This window comes from Heptranchias perlo, chromosome 31 (genome assembly GCF_035084215.1).
Source record: "Heptranchias perlo isolate sHepPer1 chromosome 31, sHepPer1.hap1, whole genome shotgun sequence".
Classification (NCBI taxonomy): domain Eukaryota; kingdom Metazoa; phylum Chordata; class Chondrichthyes; order Hexanchiformes; family Hexanchidae; genus Heptranchias; species Heptranchias perlo.
In genome coordinates this window covers 11,950,217-11,973,340 of record NC_090355.1, presented here as the reverse complement: position 1 = coordinate 11,973,340, position 23,124 = coordinate 11,950,217, and the positions used below count along the sequence as shown (strand labels likewise).

The 23,124-nt window shown below is 42.0% G+C and overlaps 2 protein-coding genes across 7 annotated transcripts in view; one reads left to right on the top strand and one right to left on the bottom strand.

The window, feature by feature from the left end:
• The window catches only part of LOC137300495 (astrotactin-2-like), a 1,223,335-nt gene that overhangs the window by 446,396 nt on the left and 753,815 nt on the right, over window positions 1-23,124 (bottom strand). The gene's annotated exons all lie outside the window — the stretch shown is intronic.
• trim32 (tripartite motif containing 32) lies at window positions 17,166-21,305 on the top strand. The gene is made up of 2 exons (XM_067969580.1): window positions 17,166-17,269; window positions 19,002-21,305. Exon 2 carries the CDS (start codon window positions 19,021-19,023, stop codon window positions 20,956-20,958), a length of 1,938 nt encoding a protein of 645 aa, XP_067825681.1. The 5' UTR covers window positions 17,166-17,269; window positions 19,002-19,020; the 3' UTR covers window positions 20,959-21,305.

Below are 23,124 nucleotides of genomic sequence, written 5' to 3'. Positions count from 1 at the left end.
TTCAAACTCCAATGTAATCAGCACAGGTGTTGAAACCAGAATCTAAGGAATTGTAGAAGTTTGAAAATAAAACATGCCCAAGAGATTTGAAAATATAAAACACAATCATTAGATACTTTTTATATGGTTCCCAAGTTCCTAAATGCAGTTGTACAGATTTTAAGAAATATTTTTTTCAACCGATAATAAATGAAGCATATAAAATATACTTCATTAACAATAAAAAGGGCATGGACAAAGTCAATCAGCAGTGCTCCTATCAGGAATTGAGTCAAGATCATTCAAACTCATTTCACTTAGGACCCTTACAGTTAGCAGAGAATGAAAACTTTCATCCCATCTGTCTTGGTTGGGTTCACACCAAGCTCCCAGAGGCAAAAAGACTGAATGGTGTGAATCACATTCATTTTTAATATAATCTGTGTGCGGGACTCACTGTTTCAACCAGACTTTCTGTTTGTACCACTTGTCTGTCTTTGGCCATAACAGCCGTAATGCCCAAATTACAGGCTAGGTCAACCCAATGTACTATTTTGGAGGGAGAATAGGGTTCAATGTCGATATTGTTGTCTCTCCTTTTCCTCCATTAGAGTCCATCTGTTACGTGTCTTTCCTAACCAAGAGGATAAGTGGATGCCTGGCTTTATGTCTCTGCCAGAACTTGATGGTAAATTAGATGGTAGGAGAACTACAACAGCTGCCCAGAGTGACTCGCCCTCTAAATTTTTCTCCCTCCTTGTGAAGAAGTGCCTCACCTCTGCTCAAAACCTCCCTGCAACAGCCTGACTGAGGTAATGTAATCACCGTTTGGGATAACACTAGGCGAACATTAATCTATGCCGCAGCCCATGTGCTGCGTCACTCTCGAGGTAAAATTGGTCTTCTGTAGCGTTTACCCAGAGAGTGGTTAGAATGTGGAACTTGCTACCACGAGGAGTAGTTGAGGCGAATAGCATAGATGCATTTAAGGGGAAGCTAGATAAACACACAAGGGTGAAAGGAATAGAAGGATATGCTGATAGGGTTAGATGAAGAGAGATGGGAGGAGGCTCATGTGGATCATAAACACTGGCATGGACCAGTTGGGCTGAAAGGCCTGTTTCTGTGCTGTACATTCTACGTAATTCTATGTAATTCAAACATCTAAAATTTCAAACTCAATTATCAAAATAAAACTTAGAAAAGTGTTGCTCTGGTAATGCTTCCAACATCATCAGACAAAGGCACATTCTGCCCACAACAAACTGAAATTCATGAAAACTGGCTACAATACTGAATTTATAGGGATCCTGCAGCCACCCACAAGTTAACCTGCAAATCACACCATTTATTTCACAATTGAATTGTCCAAATTGGCAATTCACATACATCTATTTTGTAAGTCCATTTTCCACAATTGCTCAAAAAGTACATTTTGCAATTTACTCAGAATCCAGTTAGATTGACCTTTCCACCCAGCTGCCCCAGGGAACTAATTACCTATTTTAGATTTTAGTCAAGACAACACTTTGACCATTTAAGACTTGCCCAATCTGATTCTCCATTCACAATACAGGATATTCAAAGACAGAGTCAGAGAGCTGTACAAAACATTCCATCGTTCACAGTATTTTCTGAGGATATTAAAAAAACTGTTTTTTTTAAAAAGATGATTTAAAACCTTTCTTGCTTCTCATGAAGATTAAAAGATTTGTGCCTGTTGTAAGCAAAAGCAAGTTTGGTTTTCCATTATGAATTGTTACTGCCACCTAGTGTTTACTTCTGAAACCACAGCCTGGTTCTTAGGCCTCTCTTATATTCACATTTTTGCACCATTTATGTCCATAACAACATAACTTTAATACGATAATTTTTGTATAAAGCACCCAGTTTTACTCAGATTTGGCTGTTTTGCTTCCACCAAAATCTATCCCTATAGGTGGTTCCTTGTTAGAATGGTACTGAACAAAGTACAGGACTGTAATCAAAGCTGAACACCATGGCCCAGAAATCAATGTAGATCATGAGGTGAATTGAAACTGTTCAATCTACTTACTAGAATGACACTAACTGCCTCTGCCCATTTAAATATTTTAACTTAATTTGTCATCCTTAGGCCTGTGTAACATTTTGTGATACTCGACAATTATTGTTTACGTATTTCTTCTGTAACTACTTATTTCTCAGTTTTTATCAAAGTAACAACTACACTGGAGTATACGAGAAATGTGAATTGAATGGAGCATATTGATAATAAGCAGCAGTTAATCAAGGGACTAACTACACAAGTCAAAAAATGACTAACGGGATACAAGGGGTGATGAAAGAAAGGAAAATGGCTGCCCTGGTGGTATATTTGCTTCCTGGCATATAATTGAGTCACATATCTGAGGAAGGTTCTAGGTTTGATTCTAGAGAGTTTGCTGACTTCAGCTCAACAGCAGAAGACAGGACAAGGGAGAAAAAGCAACCAGGGTTCTTGCTCTTGATTGCTCACCAGTGACACCAGCTGAAAAACATCCAGGTATGAACATCACACGAGGGCAGAACAGGCTTCACCTTGGGTGACCCCACAGTCTGCCAACACACACTGTCTGGGCTGGTATATAAAGAATGGACATTTGGGTGAGGTAATGGAAGATTGTCGGGGCTGTGGAACTGTATGTCAGCATGAGTTAGCACCTTGAGGAGAGAAAACTGCAGACACAAAACTATATTGTTAGAAAAAAATGATAATGGATAGCTTAATATTACACCGTACACAATACAAGATTATTTTCATAGAAAAGGGAAATACTGTGGCTTATGTATGTTGTAAACAGTAACAAAATAAAACCTGGCAAATGATTCTGTAGGTAATAGTGTTTAAACCATTACTTATGCTTCTATACCCCCCTTGTATTTTCTTGAAGTTTGAAGGGAAAACATTTGCAGTTTTTATATTTATTGCAGAACTGTGAAGTCTGACCTATTTGCGAATAAACAAGTTTCCATTTTCTGCATGTTTTGTGGGCTCAGTGGTAGCACTCTCGCCTCTGAGTCAGAAGGTTGTGAATTCAAGCCCTACTCCAAAGACTTGAGCACAAATTCTAGGCTGGAAGTCCTGCACTGCTGGAAGTGCCGTCTTCCGGATGAGATGTTAAACTGAAGCCCCATCTGCCCTCTCAGGAGGACGTAAAAGATTCCATGGCACTGTTTTGAAGAAAAGCAGGGGAGTTCGCCTGGTGTCCAGGCCAATATTTATCTTTCAACCAACATCACTCAGAACAGATTATTTGGTCATTATCACATTGGTGTTTTGTGGGACCTTGCTGTGCGCAAATTGGCTGCCATGTTTCCCTACATTACGTGACTACACCTCAAAAGTACTTCACTGGGGCTTTGAGACATCCTGGGGTGGTGAAAGGCACTATATAAATGCAAGCCTTTCTTTTTTCTTTTTCTCTCTTGTAGAAAATAGTCCCTGTCCTATTTATTTCAATGGACTTGTTATCTAACTAATTTTCTGAAACAAATCTTACCATTTGCCATGGGTCGAGCTTGGCAAGTATGCATCTGCTGAGATACTCAGTACATTATCCCTGCTAGCGATAGTTTATTGGAAATTGAAGCTGGGTGGGAGTGTATTACAAATATGGGTGGGAATGTCTTACAAAGCTCTAACTCAATCTTAGGGTTTCACTGATGTGTTTGTGTTGTTACTATAATTGCAAGAGGACAACAGATTAAATTAGTCGAAGAAGGTTTGATCTGTTCCTTCCAGAATACCAATCATGCAATCTTCCCATGACAGCTTTTGAAAGTCCATCTAGCAGTACCTTAGTTTAATATCCAATGAATGGCGCTCCTGACAACGCAGTATTCCTTCAGTGCTGCACTGAGATGTCAGGTCAGGCCTCGGCAATCCGTTACCTCAACCCAAGTATCCATTCTTTATTTGTGAGCCCAGACGGTGAACAGAGGGAAGCTATTTGACTATGAGGGGCACCAAAGCCAAAGCTTAAACTGTCCACGTGATGTTCACACTTGGGTACTTTTCAGCAGGAGCCCCTGCTTTAGACTCAAACCCATCATCTTCTGACCCAGAGCTGAGAGCGGTACAACATTTCTAGCCACCTTTCATTTCTTAAATAAAACAGGCAAGTCTTTCAATTGTCCATGTTTGGAAGTTTTACAACTTGTCTAGTATTACCATCTGCAACCAGTGTAACAAACGTAACTGAGTTTCAGGATGCTGATTTGCCAAAAGGAATATGAAAACCAGATGTGAATATTGTATAGAAAGCAAATGATGGCTTGCAAAAGAATTACACGTTGAAGTGTTGTGATGATATACATCCTGAGAGTGGTGTTGAGGGGGACACACTGAATGCTAACAATGTGTCAAAGGTTTTAACACACCCCGACAAATTCTGGGATAGAATTTCCGCAGAGTTTTCCCAATCTCCTGTCGTAATTTCAGCATAAACCCCGTAAAAATGATGTTAATGGTTGTCAACGATCCTCTGCCAAAGTTACGGCAGGAGGTTGAGCGAACCTCTGCCGAAATTCCAAGGCATCCGTCTTTTTGTTTCTTTTTGAGTGATAATAAAATATATAACTTTTTCCTAGTTTCTTTTACAGTTTTGGAGCCGTGCTATTCCAGTTTATGTTAGAACTCCTATCTGCTGTTCTTGCCAACAAGCTTTCCGTAGCACTATATCTTTACCATGGAAAGACATCCCAAAGTACTTAACAAAGGCATGAGGAAAATGAATGCCAAAGGAGAGATTAGGAGGGGCAGGCAAAAGCTTGGTCATAGAGGTGGGTTTTAAGGTGGACCTGAAAGGAAGAGAGAGAGAGACTTAGGGAAGGAATTCCAGAGAGTGGCACTTAAGCAAGTAAATGCATGGCTGCCAATTAGGCAAGGGGGGAATACATAGAAGGCTGACTTCAGAGGTACAGAGTGTTTGGAGGGGGTAATTCTGGAAGTTATAGATAGGGGTGAGGGCAAGGAGAGATTTAAAGACATAAATTTTGAATTTGAGGCACTGTGGGATCCGGAGCCAGCGGAGGTCTGCAAGAACAGGGGCGACGGAGGAGCAAATTGATGCGAGATGAGATATGGACAACAAAGTTTGAGATGATCTGGAGTTTATGGAGGGTGGAGGATGGGAGGCCAGCAAGGACAGCAGTAGAGTAACACAGCACAGAAGTGATGATGGTGTCAGAGGCAAAAGGGCTGAGTTAGGGGCAGGGGCAGGGGCAGGGGCAGGCAATGTTCAACAGATGGAAGTAGGCGGTCCTTATGATGCAGAGAATATGCGGTCAGAAACTCAACTTGGGATTGAACAGGATGCCGAGATTGCAAACAGTCCGGTTCAGCCTGAGACAGTGGATAGGAAGACCATGGAGTCAGTGGTGAGAGAATAGAGTTTGGGTGGGGGATGAAGACAAAAGCTTCGGTCTCCCTAGTGTGTAGCTGAAGGAAGTTAAAAGTTATTCAAGTCTGGATGACAGACAAACAGAGTCTAACAGTACAGAGGCAATGGAGAGTTAGAGCTGGCTATCATCATTGTACACGTGAAAGCTGACCACATATCTGTGGATGGTATCGCCAAGGGGCAGCAAATAGATAAGGAAGAGGAGAGGGGCAAGCATTGATCCTTAAGGGACAATGGAGCTAACAATGTGCGTCAGGAAAGAGAAACCATTGCTGGAAATGCTCTGGTTCAGACAGAATAGATAAGAATGGAACCAAGTGAGGGCAGTTCCACAGAACTGGACAATGGAGGAGAGGTGTTAGAGGAGGATGGTATGGTTGACCATACTGAAGACTGCACAGAGGTTGAGGAGAACAAGAAGGAATAATGCACCATTGGTAGTCACATAAAATGTTGTACTTAATTTTGGTTAGGGATGTCGCAGTGGTGTGGGAGGGGCAAAAGCTGGAAACTGGGAGTTGCGGAAGAGTTGGACATGGAACTGGGAGGCAGCACGTGCTTAAGCACCTTGGAAAGGAAAGGGAGGTTGAAAATGGGCGATAGTTATCGAGGGTGAGTTTATTAGAGGATGGGACGATAACCGTGATTATGAAAGAGTTGGTATGTATTTATAGACATGGATAGATACACACATATTAGTGTGTATATACAGATATTGATACACACATAGCATTTTGTTGAAGAGGTTATAAATACCAGAGGTAATGCAAAATAAGTTTGGTTTTACAGCATAACACTTAGAAACAGATGCTAATAACACACTAATGCTAATCTAGGTACTGGTACATGACATGTTGACTTGTTTCTGTAATACAGAAGTTATAACTGAACTTCACTGTAGCCTGCTTCAGATTGTTTTAGACTGAACATTTTTCCCCTGCTTTATTCAGGTATGATTCCACCGTGAGAAAGGATTCCAGGACCCATCCCAGAACAAATGTGTTAAGTTACACCAAATTCCAGAACGCTCTACATTCTAAAACTATGGGGGGGGATTTTAACCCACCCTGCCCCACGTGAACGGAACAGGGGAGGGAGTGGGATAACTTTAAAATGGAGCATTCAGCCTTCCCGCTATATTCCGGCTGGAATCCCGCTGGCCTCCATTTTAACTGCTCAGTGCAGTTAGGTGACTGAGGAGCCCGGCAGAAGCAGGCAGGAGCCTCGTAAACTTATGCAAATTGGGGTACCATTACATCAATGGGATCACGATTGTATTTTAACCCGGGCTTGAGTGGGGAAGCCGATGCAGTTTTCCCGCCAGATGAAAGCAGCTCGGCAGCTGTAGGGAGGATCAAGAGGCCTCCAAACTAAGTGGAAATCTTTCCTTTGCGGGGCCAGAAGATGTTGTTACACCACAAGTAAAGTCGCGCCCTCGACTCCCCCCTTTCCCTCCCACGAGACCCCTCCCAAAACGCCCTGCCCACGATTTACATACTTCCCAGTGAGCTTTTCTTTAGCGCTAGCCTCTGGCTGCCCGAGCTTCCACTCCTGCCCGCCAGCCAGCTGCCACTTTCCGCCCATTTTGGGGCGTCTGGTTAAAATACCACAGGCCTGAAACTTAGGCCAGTGAGCGTGTTTTGCGTGTGCCCCGCTCCCCCACCCACCCACCCAAAACCTGTTGGGGATTTAAATTGACCCCAATGTCTCAGTCAAACAATGTACTATTACACCACTTATTATCCACCATTTGATCATATTTCACCCACTGAAAAATGCACACACCAGAGCTGGTCACCAGTGACAGGTATCTGGTTCAGATGTGGCCCTCTCAGACTCCTTGACTCTTTTGAGAGTTCCGCACATTGCTCCATCAGAAACACATAACGAGCCTGCAATCCATCATGTAGTCAAAGAAAAGAACTTGTTCAGAGTTTGCTTCTTTGCTCTGTATATTGTCACACGCTGAATCACCCAAATTGCTCAAGGTGCAACTTTGCTCACCATCCAAGTGAAGCTGCAAGGAAATTCTGCCCCCATCGTCTCAGAGACAGGAGCCCAACTACTGCCCATCAGCAGCAGTTTAATCCAATAATCAGATTTCCCTGTTGACACCAATGTATTTTGTTGCTTGTCTCCTGGAATCTTTCGAGTGACCACAATGTTTTTTGTTTTAAACATTGTTTCACAATGTTTTTGTCCAGCTTTTGTTTCTGAATTGAAGTACCACTGGTCACTGTAAAAATTCCACATGACCACCAAATAAACTTGTGCCAAAAGCCATCTGTCCTGACGTTGCCAATTGTATTTATTCTTGTTGCATAAACATTTTTAAAATACTGAGGATTCATAAAACTTCAACTTTACAATATTTTGCCGAAAATATTGGTAGAGAATATTTTCATTGTTATAATATAGAAGATCTATGTAAGTTGCTGAGATCTTTTGGCTCCAATTTTCCCTTTGCCTTGAACATATAAAACCCTTATTTGCTGCGCTCTCCAAACTCCAGCAGCAGCGCACATCCACGTTTATCTGCGAAACATATTTAAATAGCATGGGTGCTCTCAACCTGGTTCAGCAACCAGTACGGTTCAACATGGGATGGAGTGACAACAGGGCACACATATCAACGTAAGTGCTGTTTCCTCACTGTTTCCATAATGTGGTAAAATAATCCTTGTCAAAATAAATCATATGGGGCGATGGCTCAACTCCCATCGCAACAGGAGCTGCAGTCTGCAGGCCAAAAACACATTTTGACTTTGCTCCAGTTGGTTTGAAATGCAGCAAGCACATAGGGGATGTGTTTGGCATGAGTTTGTTGGTGTGGCACTGTACCCAATAAAAGAAAATTTTAAAAAAATACCACCATCATTTCAGTTAGACTATCCTCTCGCTTGGGGGATGGGGGACGGGTGTCACTTGCTTTTTAAAACAAAGGCACTAGCAAGTGTGAAATGATGGAAAAATTCATAAACGGCATCAGCTTGGCTTTTTACCAGCACAAGTGCGGAAAACTGACCCCTTTCAGGAATTGAAGAAGTTGAGATGAAAGGAGGCCATTTTTCAAGGTCTGGTTCCTACCGGTTTGGGGCACCAGCTAACCTCCATCTGAATTTGGAAGTTAAATAAATCAAATTTCTGAAAAATTAACAGAGAAAAGAAAGGATAGAGGACTTTTCATGGGATCTCGGGAATTTTGTCCAATTTCGCCACTGTGAAGCATCGTGCAACATTTTTCTACGTTAAAGAGTTTATAAATGCAAGTTGTTCTTGTTGATATATTCACATGTACTAAGGCTTCAGTAATACTACAGACTTGTATAAGATCACACTTAGTTGAAATTAGGATACAGCAAGATAAAGACATCTCTCAATTATTTACACTTACTGCTGCCCTCGTTCAATTCATGTACCAGCCAGCATTAACCTCAGCTTCCAAAATACACACATCTTTCCTTTTTATTCTTCTCCTCTCGTCTCCTTGATGGAGTAAAGAAGAAAGAACTTGATTTATATAGCACCTTTCACGACCTCAGGACATTCCAAAGAGCTTGACAACCAATGTACTTTTGAAGTGTAGTGACTGTTGTCATGTAGGAAACACAGCAGCCAATTTGTTCACAGCAAGGTCCCACAAACCGCAATGAAAGAAATGACCAGATAATTCGTTTTAGGTGTTGATTGAAGGATAAACATTGGCCTGGACATTGGGAGAACTCCACTGCTCTTCTTCCAATACTGTCATGGGATCTTTTACATCCGCCTGAGAGGGCAGACAGGCCCTTGGTTTAATGTCTCATCCAAAAGACGGCACCACCGACAGTGCGGCATTTCCTCAGTATTGCACTGAAGTGTCAGCCTAGGTTATGTGCTCAAATCTCTGGAGTGGGGCTTGAATCCACAACCATCTGACTCAGAGGTGAGAGTGCTACTACTGAGTCCAGTTCCTTGAGCGTTTGGGTACTTCACCCAAGTGGCCATTCTTCATGCGTGAGTTGAGGGAGCAACTTTCGATCAGGGCATCACAGCCAAATTCAATTCTGCCCTCACTGGATACCCGCGCATGCACACTTTCAATCGCGATTACTCGGGACAGAGATCAGGAGTGGTAAATCTGGGGGACCTGGCCTCAGTACCCCTTGCTAATACAGGGTACTAAGGCCACTTGTAACTCCCAGTGACCAACTGTAACACCCTGGTTGAGAATAGCTGGTTCAACACAAACCTGAGAGCGAACTTGGGACCATATCAGCCTGCAGGGCTCAGATGTTCTCTGTGTAAATGCACTGAGCCACCACAGCACATCTTTACTTTCAAATAGCATCCGCAGCAATAATCTTCCGATATTTCTAAAAATGATTATTTTAAAGTAGAATTAAAGCAATGACAATTGATAAATATTTTAATTCATGAAATAAAATACTAAAACAATTAGTAACCTTGTTCTATTTTAATTTATGCAAAACAGTCTTGTTCCTGCAGCAATCAAGGGGGTTAGTTGCTAACTTGATTCAATTTTTCTTGGCTGCAGAGAATGAATGGAGATTTGCATTGGGATTGTTACAATGTCCCGCTTTGTGAGTTTAAATGCAGTTGAGAGTACCTCACAATAAACTAGATTTCATGGTGTCTGTCTCTCCAATGTCCCGTGACAGTGTCTGAACCTCTTTGTCGTCCCATGGCTCACATCTCTCCCGCAGTCAATGATTCTGTCTCTCCTCCATCCCACAGTGAATATCCCTGACTCTACACTGGCCTGCAAAAAGTGCCTCTGTCTCTTCACCATCATGGCTATTTGGTGGGACTGAATGACTCAGTTCATTTGATCAGCTCGTAGAAACATGAAAATGCTCAAGTCTAAGCTAACAAAACACGTGTGTTGTTATACTCAGTAGGATGGGCATGTGCCATTTTGGGCTATTTGTGCCACATTTTAAAGGCCAATTGCTCACATCTGGTGCACTTTTCAAGTGTAGGACAACAACTTATAACCTGCCAGGTCATTGACTTTTCCTACGACCACTGGTATCACTAAATGCTTACTGGGAACCAGATGGTGGTAGCTTTTCTGAACAATTATTTTATTACAAGGCGGTCTGCAAGTGAGTCCAAAGCACCTTGCCTTCAACAACAGCAATAGTATGTTTTTCCATTGTAGCACGGCGCACATTAGAATTTCCTTTATAAAGTTATAGAGTTCAGTAACCCTCTCCACGATATCACAGCTCCAAATCTGGCTAGCCCTCCCACACCTGCAAGTTTCAAGTAGTACAGATTGTCCCTACTGTTTGACCAGTCCCGGTTTTTTGCATCTCTTTACATTTGGAAGACTTGTAGCAGGACTATTCAAACTGGCTTCATTGGTCTCAGTCTCTTTTTTTCTCTCTCCTGTGGTGGTACTAATGTAGTGCCACTTCTCAACCTCTCCACCACATGAAGGGCTCCCTCTCTCTCCGATACTCAACGTTTCTTAGTATCTTTCTCAGTTTCTTTATTTCCTTTTCTCAGATATTCAACATAACCTTCTACTCTCCAGTTCTTCCCACTTTCTGCTTTGCTACATAGAATTATATAGAATTTTACAGCACAGAAACAGGCCACTCGGCCCAACAGCTGTATGCGGTGTTTATACTGCACATGAGCCTCCTCCCTTCCTACTTCATCTAACCCTATCAGCATATCCTTCTATTCCTTTCTCCCTCATGGACTTATCTAGCTTCCCCTTAAATGCATCTATGCCAATGGCCTCAACTACTCCATGTGGTAGCAAGTTCCACATTCTCACCACTCTCTGAGTAAAGAAGTCTCTCCTGAATTCCTTATCGGATTTATTAGTGACTATCATATTTACGGCCTCTAGTTTTGGAGTCCCCCACAAGTGAAAACATCTTCTCTACATTTACCCTATCGAATTCCTTCATAATTTTAAAAGACTTTTATCAGGTCACCTCTCAGCCTTATCTTTTCTAGAAAAAATAAACCCAGCCTGTTCAGTCTTTCCAGATAGTTGTACCCTCTCAGTTCTTGTATCATTCTCTAAATCTTTTTTGCACTTTCTCCAGTGCTTCTATATCCTTTTTGTAATAAAGTGTAATGAAAAGAGTGATAACAGGAAGGAAGTAATGTTTTTTAGGCAGGAAGTGCATGCAAACATAAGATTTTTAATAATACATAGATGTGGAAAGGTTAAAGGAATGGGATAAAGTAGATAGCTTTCAGAAAGCCACCATACGAGCAATGGGCCGAATAGAATCCTTCTGTGCTGTAAAACTCTATGATTCCATAATGAGGTTAAGTTTGTTTCGCTGGTCTATTATGTCTTTGAAACATACAAGATTGTTCACTCATGTCAGGCATTTAGAAAGACCTCTGTTGTGGCCAAGTGTTATGAGTAAATGACCCATCAGACCAGAAAAACTGCTGTTCACACCCTATCCACTCAACGGATAGAAATAATTAATATTCTAATTGCCTGATTATTGAGAAAGAACCTCTTTGATCCTCAGAGGAAATATGTCCTTTGCAGGCCCTGAAGAATTGTACAAGAATTATGTTTTTTTTCCCTTTATCTCCAGTTTCCTGTTTTAACTGCCTTTTTCCATGGTTGAGGAGGTGAAAGGGACTCCATAGTGTCAACTGTCCAAATGACATTTCATCAGACATTCAGTTCAAAATTTATTGGAATAGGCCAGGAAACATTCAACACTTCTTATTTTGATACAGTTTATATAGTATTGTATTGTATTAGGAGTTTCTTGTTCTGTGGTTCAGCTTCAGTGTAAATACATTTGACTATTAATTTGAGCCTGAACCCAATGAAGTAGGAAGGTTGTGTGATATTCACCATTTTTCAAAATAGAAGGGTGAGTAGTTGCTGTAGTCTCTAGTGCAAAATATCAAGATAAAAGTGTAACGTTTAGTCCTGTGGCACAATTCACATTGTGCATAAGGTTGCAACAAAATGAGGCTTGAACAACATTGAACTGTTCAGGCAACTGCAGCTGCACAATTAAGAACTGAGATCACAGTGGTGATATACAAAGACAACTTTTTACACAGCATCACTAGGGATTAGACTAAAGGGGGGTAATTTTGACTTTGGCCTGCAGTGTAAAACAGCGATATTGATTCAGCCACCTGTTATAATTCTCTCCCGATTTTCATTTCCATAAGTCAATGGAAATGAAAATCAGGAGAGATGTCTAAGGGCGGCTGAATCGATATCGCCGTTTTACAATATTGCCCAAAGTCAAAATTACCCTCATACGATGTAACTCTCGGACTCATCTTCTGACTATCCATCAGATCTGTAGCTAATCTCGGGACATTCTATCCTTTCAACAATGTCTGCACCATGATTAGAAACTCTTTAAAATATAAGTGAATCGCAAAAAAAATTAAAACCTGCTAAGAATGGCAGCTAAAGCCAACAACCTGTTCATATCTCCATCTCTTTAACAGACCTTAAGGTCACAATGGTCTACAGTACCAGAATAACACTAGCACGACCTCCTCAGTGATGGGTTTCACTTCATTTTCATAGAGAATGCTTGATGGGATACCATTCAATACAGAATTGTCCCACAAATGAGGAAAACCAAATGGGTGCTGGAGGCATGAGTGATGAGCAGCCCTCTTTCTCAGTATGTTAAAGCACTTACATGACTTATCTTTGAATATTCTATTTATACCATATTAAGTGATCCCCATTGTAGGGCCTCATTCCAGAGTACTTGCCATCACTTAAAACGAATTAAAGCTTGCTCTAAATCTCATTACAAATATTAACATTTTCATGGAAATAATGGAAATCAGTGGTAACTTTTTAATTTACCAAATATGACTATGTTCTGACCTTGACATTCTGACCTAAAACTGAAGTTACTGTTAGTGGATCAGAAATCAGGTGATTCGCAAAGTTGCATTAGGTGCTAACATTCTTACAGCACTCTCCAGATTTATTCACATTGATATCACAACATCCAGCCAGTCTTGACATGAGCCTTTCAGGCATCAAGCGGCATCTTCACATTCAGCTATCAGATCTGGGCCCCTTCCCTTACTGAAGTACAGTTGATATCTGATCACACAGTACTCATCCATAGTTTATTCCTGTTCTTTGTGTGGTTGCTAATGACTTCATGTTATTTAGGAACAGGAAATGTGAAGAATCTTACAACACCAGGTTATAGTCCAACAAATTTATTTGAAAATCACAAGCTTTCGGAGGCTTTCTCCTTCGTCAGGTGAATGTGGGAATCCTTGAACGTTTCGCATTTATATCCAGTTTGTATATTTGGTGGTCCTGTAGGTAACACCTCTCTGTCTGAACACTTTGATTGCCTTGACAACGGGCAGTTGGAAAGATTATCTGTAATCACCAGGTATTGTTCTCTGAATATAAATGCTAAACGTTCAAGGATTCCCACATTCACCTGACGAAGGAGAAAGCCTCCGAAAGCTTGTGATTTTCAAATAAAATTGTTGGACTATAACCTGGTGTTGTAAGATTCTTTACATTTGTCAACCCCAGTCCATCACCGGCATCTCCACATCACAGGAACAGGAAAAGTCAACAAACCTGCCCCTTTTTAATTCACCAGCCCCACCTCCCCACCAAATTCCTCTATTCCTTCTCTCTCCAAAACACATAATTTTGCCTCCTGAACTCAGTCATACCAGCTGCTTCAACGGCCTTCCAATGTAACTTATTCCACAATGCTATTATCTTTTAGATGAAAAAAATTGTATCTGACTTCCCTTATTAACAAGTTCCTAAATTTTTAACATGTGTTGTCCGGTATTTGAACTCTTTGTTATAATAACAATTTGCTTGGATTAATTTTGTGAATTCCCTTCATCATCCTGAAAAACTCAATTAGGTCACATCAAAGTCTCTTCTCTTTTAAAGGAAATAATCCCAACTTGTTCCTCATAACTTAAATTCTTGATTGCCGAAATCATCTTTGCTGCTTGTTCCTGCCACATCTCAGGCAATAATATTCTTCCTTTCATTAGGTGACTGGAACTGCAGACAATACTTGGGCAGGGAGGGGGGGGGAAAAGAGAAGTCGGGGGGGGGGAAAGAGAGGGGGGAACAAGATTGCACGGGGGGGGTGGGGGTGAGCAACAATAATATAAATCCTTTTAATTCCTACTCGGCCCTCCTAAAACTGTAATGTTGGGGATTCCAGGTACCAGAAACTTAAGTTGGGAGCAAATATTAACAACGCTGTCCTTGTTTTATTTGGAAAAAAGGAGACTTGGATGTGATCTAATTGAAGTATTGAAGATTATGAAGAGAAACTACAAAATTGATCCAGGAGACAGTTAGCTATGTTTTGGAATTATCCTAAACTCCAGAGGTGTTTGTATGAAGTGGTAATATAATGCAGGAAGGACAAGATTGTGTGAGTGTATAAAAGTCAATGGCTGAGTTGTCAACATCAGACAGATACACTGAGGTGGAGATTGTACCTCGTTGCGCCCATTTTACGGCTGTACAATTGGCATGAGGTTCAATTTCAGGAACCAACGTCCTGTGTCCCAAAGATGCCTGATAAATGCCCGACCCGGAATTGGGTCAGCCCATTATGCAATATTTTCTTCTTCCCTTGCTTCTGTTTTCCTCTTTGTATATTTAAGTGAATGATTCACAAAACTTCTCGGAATTTCTTTTTCTCAGAGAGGTTCTACAGGCTATTCATGCCTCCCTTCCCCTGCCCCACAGGACCCAGTATCCACTCCGCAGGGCTTCCTGCTCTCATTGAATACATTTTTAAAATGCTTTTCCTGTCTCCAAGATTAACTGTTTTAATCTTTCCTGAGTGTTTTTAGAAGCCTACCAGGTTTTTCTCTCCTGCCACCTAAACCTCACACTTGCAACCGTACAATTTTACCGCTAAAAAGCTGCTGATCTGCCTACCTATATCTACAGTATCGCTAATGCACTAAGGGAAATTCACTTTGCCCTGACTTTGAGGGCACTGTTTTCATAATGAATTAAGATAGATCGACAGGAGACGATCCATTAGTTTTTATAATGAACTAAGACAGTGTTGACTTTGATCAAAATATTTTTAATCTAGGCTTTCATGAAAGCATAATATTCTAATAGGATATCGCTCTCAAGTGTAGAATAACACTTGAAAATAGTTTCCCTGTTGAATTTTACCTCAAAAAGGTCCTGCAAATAATCAAATAATTTAATTAAAACCTCAATTATTGATCTAGCTACTGTGACATTCTTCCCATTGCACTGAATCATAGTGATACATGCTGGAGAGCCTCCACACTACAAATGCTCAAACTGCAGCATCCTGGGAATTGCAGAAACAAGTATAGTTCTCACCCTTCTTTAGCTGACAGAGTGATAGCTCTTGCATGACTATGAACTCAGAAGAGCCTAAGGCCTCTGACTAAAAATATCACGGTACTCAAATGTAAAAAGTGAATCGTGTTATTAAGTTTTATGTACATTATGTTGTAACCCTTATTTTCAATGTTTTTAATAGTGCATACTCAGCTAGCTGAAGAAACAAAAATGCAAGCCTTTGTTTATCAGTTCTGTTCTCTTCTATTGGTAGATTTTCCTCACTATTCATAGAGTTGAGACCAAAAAGATATTTTGAACAATTTGGCTTAGCTTCTGTGTTTTTTTATTATTAATTTTTCCTTACTGTTCTGATTTGTTGTTTTCATAAATATGAGATAAAGGACATCAGCTGGAAGAACTTTGCATACGAGAAGGTACGATGCCCAAAGTTTGTCACACATGTGATAGACAAAAGGAAATTCATGCAGTCATACCATTTTTATTTTATAGATAGGTATATTGAATATCTCATGGCATTGTTAAGTCAATAATATACTATTTCATAAAAACAGGCGTGTTATTCCATATAACGCACAATATATTATTCTGCTAAGGTGGAGCTGTGCCACTTTAAGCCAAAATGTCTAAGTGTTGTTAAATACAGTCAGCTTGCTTCACTTCCCTGTATTTTTTAATTACGTGGCATAAAGACATGGAACTGCTGCAATCATAATAGATTCGTCTTCAGTTAAAAGATAAGAGCAGGGCTCAGGGGAATCAGTATATGGGCGTGGTGATCGTTCTGCTTAAGGTGATTGATTTAATGGAATCCAAACAACCCAACCCCAATTGATTCCCTTAAGCGAATTATAAAGTAGTATGCTGCACTTTGCAATGCTGACTTTTTAAATATTGCAATTCTTCCTGCACCTATGGTCAATGACATGACTAATGTCACTGTGTTACAGTTGCATCATTCCTATCACGTTTGGAAATACAGACAAGGAGTTTGGCAAAACAATTTTTAAATGGGAGAATACACCTTCAAAAACTTGAATATATATATAAATAAAATTAACCTGAAAAAAGCGGTTATATTAAATACTGTACACAAAACATAATCAAAACACACAAACTTTCCAACAACTAAAGGGAAAAATAAATAGGCTCGTGTGGTAATAGCTCTATAACAATCAGGTTATCTTGGTTCGAGATATTGCTGTTAAATTGCAGCCTTTAAATAGCAAAGCTGACAACCTTCCTTCCTCCCCAAACCCCGGGCGACTCACCTGAGCACGCACGCGCGCTCACCCCCCCCCCCGCGGGTCGGGATGCCAAAGCCCACTTTTGAGTTGATTGACAACACGAAGGACCAATCGACCGATCGCAGATCGGCGTCCGGAGCCAATCACCCGCGCGTCCGGAGGGCCGTTCCGAGTCGCGGTGACGTCACAATTGAGGAAGGTGAGCGAGTGCGTGCGCGCGCTCTTGTGGCCGCTGCCAGCGAGAATCGGAGAAGAGACGCGCGCCGAGTCCTCAAACTCAGGTGAGTGGCAGGAGCGGACAATGGGCAGCGACCCCGTCCCGGGCACCGCACCGCACCGGCCCCGTCCCGGGCACCGCACCGCACCGGCCCCGTCCCGGGCACCGCACCGCACCGTCCCGGGCACCGCACCGGCCCCGTCCCGGGCACCGCACCGCACCGCAGCGGCCCTTCACTTCCCAACACAAGTCCCCTGGAATTGCATTGACAGTTCCCTCTCGGTGCAGCCTAGCGGCCTAACGGCCTGCGGCGGGGGGGGGAAGCAAAAAAAAAAATATGCCTCGACCGTTGCAATATTAAATGCATCCTGAAGGCTACAATCGCATTACCGGGTTTGCAATCAATTCTCATATTCGTTTATAAATAATTGTTTTATTTAAAAAAAACACACTTAAATTGCACAGTGGTGAGCTGCTAATTATGTCTCACGCTGCATTTGTGTATGAGGCGTTAGTATTCTGAAATTTGAGATGTGGGGCTTGTTTGTTATTTGGTTGCGCGTTGAGGCCTGACGCGTCCTTGTTTGGGGATTTACTTGCAGAATCACTCAACATGCAAAGGCTTTTTTAAAAAAAAACGCTGCACCGTGGTCCCGTTGCTCACCTGCAATACTGCATGTGGTATTCGAGCCACAATTAAAATGACTGCCGAGTGATCTAAAAATATGAAATGAGCTACGTGCAGTGCTAATTCTGGTAACAGCCAGTGTTTTGCAATGTGAGAGGGAACGACAGGAAGAAATTGCTGGAATTTTTTTTTCACTTTTAATGGGACATTGCCACTCGGTAAGGTACTGACTGATTGTGAAGACATTCGAGGATCTTACAGGTACTATTCACAGAGACTTTCTCTGAATCAATTCTGATTGCTGGTTCTGGCGCTCAAGGGATTGTCGGACCCATTCCTAACAGGCGCAAGCCAATATCAGTTGGGGGAAACATTCAAGGCAATTCTTGGACGTGGAGAAGGGGAGAGCATAACCCAAGACAAAAAAAAATGTGGAGGGGAAACATATAACCCTTACCATCCATGGGCTGCTGTCCTCAAATCAAATTTTAAAATTCTTTAGGATCTTAAAAATCCTGTGTTTCAAAAAATGTTGTGTAATGATGTGACATGGGCTTAGTGCATTGTTGATTGGTATACACAAAGCATAACCAGCATCCCTGTGTTTGGAAGTGAAATTTCCTGAGCAGTACTTCCTTACGGAAAATGTCATTTTTCACCCCCTGTAAGGAAATTGCATCCCATTGAAGTGATACTTTTTTTTTTGGGGGGGGGGCATTGGTATCATAAAGAAACTCTTAATTCTGTTTTAAAAGTACTGACTACCCTTTTTCAAAGGAAGGACTATTTCTCCTGATGGTGCTCCCTTGACCAGAGATGATAATGGGAGCCTACACAAGTTCAAAACTGCAGCTGTAAATGTACATCAGCTGACCAATTACCCTTTTTTTTTCTCCTCTTCACTGATCATTCTGGAAAGATGCTAAAGGTCACATTACAAATCTGGCTTGTATAATGGTATAGAAATACATTGAAGTTTGTACATTGTTTAGATCTGTGGTGCTCTGTTTCAGAATTTCCTTTTGAGAGCGGAGATGAGTCAATGTTCACTTTCTCTTTTCTATATATACATATAATTATTATGGACTAAAAACTTGCATTGAAATGAAGTTTATATTAAACTGACTGAGAAATTCTTCACCCCTCTCTTCGCTCTTGTTGCTTTTAGGTGAAATAGGTGCCTAATCATGGCAACTAGCTTGGACCCAGACATTGTTCGGGAGGTGCTGGAATGTCCCATCTGCATGGAGAGTTTCAACCAAACTGTAATAAGGCCCAAACTCCTGCAGTGTGGACACACCATCTGTAAGCAGTGTCTGGAAAAGCTTATAGCAGACAGTATAAATGGAGTACGTTGTCCCTTCTGCAGCAAAATAACCAGGATGAACAATCTGTCCCAACTGTCGGACAATCTTACAGTTTTAAAAATCATTGACTCGGCCAGTCTGAGTGAAGCAATGTGTATGGTCATGTGCAAAGTGTGCCGAAAGAGGCTGCCTCGAAACTTCTGCGAGAACTGCTGCCTGGTCCTTTGTGAGGCCTGCAAAACTGATCTTCATCAAGTGCAAGGGCACACTGTTGTGACAATTCGCGCTGCAGCTGAACAGCGGCGGAAGGAGGTTGGGCTCAAGCTCGCTAAGCTACGGGAAATGATGGCGGACATGCAGCGCAAGAAGACAGCCGTGGACACGATAGCAAAAAACATGCAAGCAAAGTACAAAGCAATTCATCAGGATTACTGTCGTGCTGAGCGGAGAATCCAGGAGGAGCTGGCCAAATCCCGCAGGGCTTTCACGTCGGCCGTGTCGGAAGTTGAAAAGATGAACAATCAGATCCTGGAGGAGCATGCTTACCTAATCAACATCGCAGAGGTGCAGATTGTGTCGAGGTGTGATTACCTCAGCACCAAAATCAAACAGGCTGACACAGCTCTTCTTGAAGAAGACATCGACGAGGAAGACCCTGACTTAACTAACAACTTGCCCATCCAGTTAACGCTGCAGCAGGTGGAACTGGTCAAAGGAGATCACCTGGAACCAACTGAGGTAGGACAACTTGAAACCAGGCCATATACTGTTCCCATTGAAGAAACACTTATGGAGACGTTTACCCCCACCGAGTTAACGCAAGAGGCAGACTCCTCCAAAGAAACTGCCAGCTTCCTCCCACCGTCGTCTCCTCCAAAAGGCAGGATGCCTGAAAGCATGGCCTCTGGGCCCCCAAACTGTCAGCTGTTGAAGAAGATCGGTTCCCATGGCAACTTGCCTGGGATGTTTCACCTCCCAGTGAGCCTGTGCGTGACCATACAAGGCGAAGTGCTGGTGGCAGATCGGGGAAACTTCCGAGTCCAGCTCTTCAATAGGAAAGGCTTTATGAAGGAGATTAGAAGAAGCCCAAACAGTATTGACAATTTTGTTCTCAGTTTTCTTGGTGCTGAGCTCCCAAATCTGATACCGTTGTCTGTGGCTGTCAACAGCAGTGGCTTAATCGGCGTCACCGACAACTATGACAACTCTGTTAAGATTTATACCACTGCGGGACAATGTGTGGCATGTCACAGGAACCAGCTGACAAAGCCCTGGGGCATCGCAGCAATGCCTTCGGGGCAGTTTGTTGTGACTGACGTAGAAGGCGGCAAACTGTGGTGTATAACAGTGGACCGTAACGTTGGTGTTGTAAACTACTCCCGGCTGTGCAGCGCGGTAAGGCCCAAGTTTGTGACCTGTGACGCCAACGGCAGCGTCTACTTCACTCAGGGTCTGGGCTTGAACCTGGAGAACAGTCAGAATGAGCACCATCTGGAAGGCGGCTTCTCCATTGGCTCCGTCAGTCCAGAGGGGCAACTCAGCCGTCAGTACAGTCACTTCTTTGCCGAAAATGAAGACTTCCGCTGCATCGCAGGTATGTGCGTCGACGCCAACGGGAACCTGATCGTTGCGGACAGCGGGCGCAAGGAGATCCTTCTCTTTCCCAAAGAGGGTGGATTTGTCAGCCTGATACGAGAAGGCTTAGTGTGCCCCGTGGGGGTAGCTGTGTCGCCCAAGGGCCAGCTTCTGGTGTTGGACTGCTGGGATCACTGCATTAAAATCTTCAATTATCATTCAAGGCGGCACATAACAAATTGATCTTCAAACAACAAGGAAGTGCAACCTGCACAGCACTCCAGTTTTGTTTGTCGGGAGAGCGAGACTTGTGTCCTTCCCACCAGCACAACAATCAATTGTTTTGCCCCCCCTTTGAAATGTTGCAAATTTCATTTTGTGGGTATAGTCAGTAATTAAAGTCTGAAACTATAAATTTAACTACTGCATGTTGCAAAGCTTAGTTAAATAGACCACTCTGGTTGATGTTGTATCACTGCACATGGTTGGATAGTTTGATTTGCAGAGTTTGGCACTTCTGTGAACTGTATAGAGATTACATTGCTTTATAATAAGTGCCACCTTTAATAAAAGCCTTTCAGAAAATAAAACTGCTGGATTTTGTGCACCCTTATGGAACTATATTTTTTAAAACACATAGACAATATATAACAAACGCCAAGGATGCATAAAGGCCATCTGGTCTACCACAGCTCAACACTCTACCGTTCTCACTCTCCCACCATCCTAGTGTGTTTCGAATGTCCTTAGAAGGTGAAAGTGCTAGAAAGCACCCAGGTTTGAGAGAAGACCAGGCCAGTCAAATAGGTTTTAGCTGACACTAAAGTGAGGTTTTGAAACCTTTTATTTTTTTTATGAATGATCAGGGGAGTGAGTTATTTTTTAAAAGCATCTGGCTCTCACCTTAAAGCCCTAGCCCATTCTTGTATATCTGCTGCAAAATAATACTGGCTAACCAAACACAGGACTGAAATACTTAAGTATTCAGTTTTCAAATTGTTCAGCTGTCTTCTAAACAAACTGTTTAAAAATAGATTTCTAACCCGCTGTGCCATGTCACAGTGCTGCATTCCATTGAATTTAAAAAGCAGCCACATGCTGTTTGCATTACTGGTATAACTCTTTACAAAAAAGAACACAAACTTATATTGAGGCAACCATAAAGCCACAACATTTTAACATCAAGTGCAATGTAGTCCACACAAAACAGTCTATTTGCAGGCTACATCAAACGTTTCCCACCATGTCGGAGAACTTAGGCTATTGTTAGTCTCTTGGAGGAAACAAGTTGGGAAATTTTACATTCGTGGTCAACATAGATTTCATGGAGATTTATATGCATTTTGATCATTGATCCTAATCTGGTGGAGCCTGGCATCAAAAATCTGCACCTGTGACTACCCTATCCTGGAAACAAGGAGTGATGAGTTGACAGCAAGCTTCAGATGCATTTATGTGATGGAGTCAGCTACCCATAATGGCTCTCATTCAAGACACTGCATAACCAGGTTTCTGAACTTTGCAAGGGAGGGTTTTTGCTATGTATGGGTAGTGCAATATCACAAGTACTGATAACATTGTGTTGTAGAAATGTGGGACACATTTCATCCCTGATAATAGCACGTAGAGTAAGATGTATGGAGTCCAAACATTGCCCAACCCTGCCACCAAGGACACCCTGCCACCAAGGACACCCAGCACACAATTAGCAACTAATGAAGTAGCACTGGACTAAGTCGTTGATGTCACTCCTGTGCCTGAGTGCAGAGGGTGCATGATGCAGGGAGATTCCAAAGAGGAGAAATAGGAAAGTAAAGTTTCAGGGTTGCCACCATTTTAATCCTCTCAGCAAGTCAGACTTCCAAATCCCACATGAGTCCTCCAAGGCCATAGGCGAGGTAGAAGTGGACCACAACTTTCCCATTGGCCTCAGTAAAACGGGCAAATATTATGCAATAGTGATAAAAACATAGTTCCAATTATGTGGCACCTTAATATGTTGAAAAATTCTTCAAACAATGAGTTATTGGAGTGCAGTGACTGATAGCTCAAAAGTCAAAATTCAGGCAGTGGAAGATTTCTCATGCCCATACTTTAGGAAGTTTTGCATCTCTTGCACTGAAACAAACTCCTATGTTGAAATAATTTTTATGGTTACTGTACTTTTCCTTTTAACCATTGGGTGCTGCTGCATACAAAACAAGTCCTATCATAACCTGCAGTTCTCAGTTTCTACACAGTACCACCTTGTGGCTAACTAGGGAACTCTTGATTGTCATTCTTTTAATCAAGGCCATTAATTTAAGGAGACTGAGTGAGTCAAATTCTGTTACATTGGATTCTGTGATTTTTACCAATTTTTGGAATCACATTCTGGAATTCTGTTTTCAATTATAAGACAATGGCCGT

Coding starts and splice junctions, on each gene's coding strand:
- trim32 (XM_067969580.1), top strand. CDS start 19,021: ATGGCAACTAGCTTGGACCCAGACATTGTTCGGGAGGTGCTGGAATGT.